This window comes from Nanorana parkeri, unplaced genomic scaffold (assembly GCF_000935625.1).
Source record: "Nanorana parkeri isolate BGI_ZX_2015 unplaced genomic scaffold, ASM93562v1 scaffold1390, whole genome shotgun sequence".
NCBI classification, from domain to species: Eukaryota; Metazoa; Chordata; class Amphibia; order Anura; family Dicroglossidae; genus Nanorana; species Nanorana parkeri.
Window position 1 is genome coordinate 153,287 of NW_017307658.1, and position 5,915 is coordinate 159,201.

At 49.1% G+C, this 5,915-nt stretch overlaps 1 protein-coding gene and 1 long non-coding RNA gene across 2 annotated transcripts in view; both read left to right on the forward strand.

The window, feature by feature from the left end:
- Positions 1-3,011, forward strand: part of LOC108798055 — a 4,745-nt gene extending 1,734 nt beyond the window's left edge. Inside the window, exons 2-3 of the long non-coding RNA XR_001941925.1 lie at positions 110-112; positions 3,001-3,011. This is a non-coding gene — a long non-coding RNA (uncharacterized LOC108798055). The remainder of the gene's footprint in view (positions 1-109; positions 113-3,000) is intronic.
- Positions 3,012-4,490: 1,479 nt separating this feature from the next.
- LOC108798051 lies at positions 4,491-5,711 on the forward strand. The gene has a single exon (XM_018569760.1). It carries the CDS (start codon positions 4,491-4,493, stop codon positions 5,676-5,678), a length of 1,188 nt encoding a protein of 395 aa, XP_018425262.1. The 3' UTR covers positions 5,679-5,711.
- Positions 5,712-5,915: the final 204 nt, after the last annotated feature.

Consider the following 5,915-nt stretch of genomic DNA (forward strand, 5'->3'; position numbering starts at 1 on the left):
GGCATTAGAGTGTAAGCTCCTCTGTACAGAGACTGATGTGACTAGCTCAGTGTTCTTTGTACAGCACTGCGGTATATGTCAGAGCTATATTAATGTATAATAGTGTGAGACTGTGGAGGGGGACATTAGATTGTCAGCTCCTGTGGTGCAGAGTCCGTATGTAGATGAATGGGGGGGAGCTCTATAATACAATGTAACATTGGTAATGTGCATACATTATATTTATGAATGAAGCCAGTTTGCAGGTTTCATTCATAAGCTGCTGTCCGCGCTCCCGGACCCCGAATGACAGACAGTGATAGAAGGATTTTTAGGAGGCAGCAGTTATATTAGGCAGACAGGTGACACCCCAAGGCTGCAGCAGCGTTCCCCACACAATGAAATACTACATGGAAGGGTAGAGTGCTGCCTTAATGTGAAGCCTTGCAGCAGCTAATGGGGATATTTAAGAGTGATGTGTGGCCTTAATATAGAAGCCGTATGGTAAGAAAGGAGCTCTATCATGTCAGGGTGGATATGCAGGCGGTGTAAGGTCGCGCTGAGTTTTTTTTACACACAGATGTAGCCCACCACCTTCCTCCTCCAATTACTAGAGTCGACTTCCGCCCAGCTCCCGGCTACTTCTAGTGTACCAACATGGCGTCCAGCGTGTTTCCGGCGCGATGCCGAGTATTCCGGGAGTTCCAAGATGGCCGCCGTTGTTCGGCCACTGTTAAGGTTCCGGTTATTTTCACACAGCTTTATTGGTTAGAGACAACGGAAGACAGAGCGGAGATGAGAGCGGTACGGTGTTTGCGGGGAGGGGCGGGGCCTCATACAAAGGGGAACAAATTGAGGGTGGTGGGTGAGCCTCCCCATAGGGATATAGAGAGTCCTGGGCACTATAGATCGTAGAGGCCGGGATTCCTATAGAACATGGAGCCTGTTGATCCTTATAGAGGGTGCTGGGCCCCATAGATTTCAGAGACAGGTACCCCTGTAGTCCATGGAGTGTATTGACTCCTATAGAGGGTGCTGGGCCCTATGGCAGATGGAGGCCAGAGGCCCCTATAAAGGTTGTTGACCATTTAGATGGTGGAGGCTGGTGACCCATATAGAGGGTGGTGTCCCCTATAGAGAATGTTGGGTCCTATAGAACATGGAAGCTGGTAACCCCTTTTAAGAGTGCTGGGCCCCATAGAAGTTGGATCTAGTAGTCTGTATAGCGGGTCCTGGGCCTCATAGAAGTTGGATCTAGTAGTTGGTATAGCGGGTCCTGGGCCTCATAGAAGTTGGATCTGGTAGCCTAAATAACTTGTCCTGGGCCCCACAGAAGTTAGAGGGTGCTGGTTTCTATAGCAAATGGATGCTGGTGGCCCTATAGAGGGTGCTGGACCCTATAGAAAATGGAAGGCATTGCCCCCCTATAGAGTGTGCTGTGCCCCATAGTAGTTGGAGGCTTGTGGCCCCTATAGAGAGTGGTGGACCATATCAAATTTCAAGGATGGTGGCCCCCATAGGGAGTGCTTGGTCCTTTAGAATTTGGAGGCCCGTGACCCCCTATAAAGAGTACTAGCCCTGTAGTTGCTGGAGGCTGGGTGGCCCCTATTGAAGGTGCTGTTTATAGATGCTAGTTGTTGGCCTTTATATAGCTGGAAGCCAACCATCCTTCTAGAATATGGAGACGCTGTGTTACGGGGTGGTTACGTCAGATTGGTAACCCTATAAAGGATGGTGATTGGTAAATCAGGTAAAAAAAAATAAAAAATCTGGTTTGTTATTCACATTGCAGACAGTTTGTAAACAAAGCAATGTCCACACTGTCCCGGGCCCGTGATGGCCACCCTCAGAGCAGGGGGCATGAAAAATCAGAATGGAAGGGTTATATTTCGTGCTTCGTGTCCCTAAACGTTCATTTGAAGTCCAAAGCACATCACCTGGAATGATCTCCTACATGCTGAAGTGGTAAATAAAGAGATATTTGGGATATTCGAGGCGCTGCTGCCTCCTGTCACCTGGGAGTAGTAGGATGGTTGACCGTACATGGTGCCTCCGTATATCTACAGGACACAGCTACCCAACGGCACCTTATAAGCCAATGGCATGGCATTGGATGGGAGTGTCCAAAGAGGAGACACTTGACTTTGGCCTGGACATAATTAGAGGAGAACTATGAGGTCAGTGACTTTCACTCACCCTCATAGTTCGAGCCGACGTGGGACAATGAAACTGTCAGACGTCGGCTCAATAGATAGGGAAGTGAGCGAACACATACCATCGCTCGCTCACTTCTCGATACTGTCCCTGCAGAGAGCTGTGACTGTCACTCAGCTCCCTGCAGGGATTCCCAGGTACAGCTGGCTCTGCCTCTAGATAGGCAGAGCCAGCTGTCAATCACGCATCTGGGTGGATCTCGACAGCAATGTTGGGATGCGTCCCAGCTGTGGCGCTCTCAGTATACCGTGAGCTGTAGCTCGCGGTATACTGAGCTTTGGGTCACGGGAGGACGCTAGTTTGTGCTCTCCCGTGACCCTTAGGAGAACTATGGGGAAAAACACTTACCCCATAGTTCTTCTTTAATGGTCCCCCAAACCAATATTTTGTAAAGCTAACTTGGGGCACTTGGGTGCTTTCTGTAGATCTGAATGAGACGTCTACACTTCTCAACTGGTGGTTTGTCCCACTCTTTTTGGGGCAAACTGATCCAGTTGGCTTTGGTCTGATGGTCGGTGAAGCTTCTCATGTATCCAGGTCATGGTAGAGCTGGCAGTAGATAGTCACATTCAACTGGACGTGTTCTGTAATGTTGAAGACGTTTCTTGGGTTCTCCAAGGCACTTCTTCAGTTCTGAGGAGTGTCCGGAACATCTCCAGCATTTATATCCACACAGGCAGCACTGACTCCTTCATCCAACCACCATGGAATGTGTAGATGTTGATTGTCCAAGCATAGAATGTTGAGAAGTCAAGGCATAATAAGGTTGGCAGTAAGACAGGGTCTAAAAAAAGGCCTAAGCCAAAGCTTATTTAGCTTTGGATAGAGCAGGAAGGGTTGAAGCCTGTGTCCGTAATGTGGAGACTTCCATACAGCACTGATGTATGTTGTCCAGTGTGGTCCCCTGAGCTGGTACTGTGGCTGAGGGATCTGGTTTGGTGGGGGTGGAGCTACCAGCAGTGTGCATGGAGCCGATGTTCTGTCGAGGTGGCTAACTCGTCGAGATCTCCAACTTGTGATGTCACATCCATTGTAGATTTCGATGAGATGGCGCAAGTGCGCATGCGCCAGCCGTCACAGTTTTTGCAATCCTCGTTGACTAATCCTCTTGCCGTAGGTGCGCCTCTGCGGCTTAGAAATGATCATTGAGCTCTCCAACTCCCGTCGGTGCTTGTGGCATCGGGTGCCCTTGCAGGCGCACTGCCGCAGATTGTACAGCTTGATACTTCTCATGGTTGGCCTCGTAGGCGCACTGACGGGAGTTGGAGGTCTCGACGAGCTGGAGAATTCGATAGAACACCGACTTGTCCTTCATCTACACAGTGATGGAGTCACTGAGGTGGCGTTGCTAAATCTTGCCTTTTATTACAGCTCGCAGACACGAGGTTCCAGCCTGGCGGTCAGTTCTTTTTAACCATTTCACCCCAGTCCAGTGTGCTACCTTGTCTCTTATTTTGCAGCTATGGACCCTGATGAAGGGGGACGGGTGAGCCCCCCTGAAACACATTGGCTTCTCCTGTGACTCAGATTGGCCAATAAAAATACACTTGACGTATTAGACTTGGTTGGCGCTCTCACTTATTGACCATATTTTGCATCACTACTACAGTGCCTATCAGGTTCAACTGTTTTAGAGGAAGCCGCCCCCTGTACATGCGTGCATTAGTGTCCAGTGCTCCACCAACACTTAAATTTCAGTGTCAGGACAGGAAGTGATGGGAAATCTTTCCAACGGGAGCATTTTTAGTGGTCTGAGGAAGGGTTGGACATTTTTTTTTTTTAAATTGCTTTCTATGCCTTACTGTCCCATTGGCAACCGAACTCCCATATCTTCTGCAGGTGCCACAGGGGACAGGAAATGAGGTAAAATCTCCCCAATGGGGTCTCGTACAGAAATGAAAATTAGCCAAAAATTAGCCAAACATCTAAACTCTTCCCCATTCTAGCCAAAACTCTAAAAATATAATTTGCTGAAGAAAAAGTTTATATTCACTATGGAAAAAAAAGAATATTATAGATCCGGGGTAGGCAAACTCAGGCCCTCCAGCTGTGGTGCAGCTGCAAATCCCATGAGGCATTGCAAGGCTCTTGACAGCCACAGACATGACTTGCAGATACATGATGGGAATTGTAGTTTCACCACGGCTGGAGGGCCAGAGTTTACCTTTCCAATGGAACACCCTACTATGGTATTATCTATCATTCTGTCTGACCATTGCCATTTATCATCTCTTGTGCTTTATTTTCAGGTATGACCCGAGTTACTCTAGTATGGGAAGTCTCTGGGTGAAGTAAAAATGTCTCGGGAAAGAAAGATCTTACGTTCAGACTCTTCTGAGGTTTCGGAAACTGGAGACTCGCCATCGCCTGAGGGCCCCCCGGCCTCCGCTGTGAAATTGGGGCAGAAAGCGGTCAGGATTAAGGCTCCAAGCTACTTCCCATTCAATCTTCTGCCGGTGGACTGCCAGCTGCACATCTTCACTTTCCTCTCCGAAGTAGAAAAGTGCACGGCGGCCTTGGTGTGCTCGGACTGGAGCAAGCTGATGCGCACTCCGCGGCTCTGGAGGGTGGCGGACTTCATGAGGCTCGGGGCCGTCCTTTCGGGGATGGATGGGGTGCTCGTGTCTGTGAGGGAGTTCGAAAGGTGGAAGGAGTGGGTACACCAGTATGCTTACCACCTCATTTCCCGAGGCGCCAGCCTACTGGTCCTCCGCGCTAGTTTCGATTTAGGAGATCAGAGGACTAAGTGGGCGGACTTTCTCCTCCAGTTGCTAGAGAGCGTTCATTGCGGGGAGCTACAAGAACTTGAGTTGAACTGGACTCTGACACATTTAGAGCCTCTCGATTTCTACCCTCCGGGTAGCATGGCTCAGATCTGCCTGGCCAAGACCGACCAATTCAACAGCTTTCAGACTCTTTTCGAGCGGCTCACTCGCACTTCGCCGAAGCTGAGCCGCATGAAGATGCCTTTCGATTGGTCTGAACACTCGGTGTCGCTTCTTACGCACTTCCAACATCTGAACACGCTGGAGCTAAACTACTTCTGGGTCTTCAAGAGCGTCCAGCCGGAAACCATGCAGGAACTTACCAGATCGCTCCCGAAACTAAAGACTTTGATCTTGCAGGTTTTGGTCCCAGTGAAAGACTTGGGCGTCTCCTACCCCATAGAATCGAAATCCTTGGAGGTTTTGGATGTTTCTCAGAGCCGTGGGCTGGTGTTCAGCCACTTGGATTTGCCATCTTTGAAAGAGCTAAGGATTAAGAAAACTATAAGAGGGATCATCCTGAATCGCAGGACCAGAGTGGCTCTTCAGACTCGCTGGTGTTGTCTGTACGACCTGCTCAAGACGGGTACTCCTAAACTTCAGGTGTTCAACTCTCACACATTGCTTCCCAACTGGCAGACTCATAGTTACCTGGAACTCAGTGAGGTCCTGCTGCAGTCCTGCTACTGTATCCAACACACTGATACCTGGCTACTCTAAAGAGGAAGAGATGACTGTCCTGGACTCAGGGTTGACTGTGACACACTCACTCCCTTATTCTACAGCAGGCCGTGACAATCCATCTGTGGATTTTAAGAACTTGACAAATGACCAAACTAAATGTAAAATAAAATAAAAATTCTACATGGCCAAACTTTTTTTTAGACACCTGACCACCGCACCTACTGGCCAAAATTCTGTGGACACCCCTCCCAATGATTGAATTCAGGTGTCTCC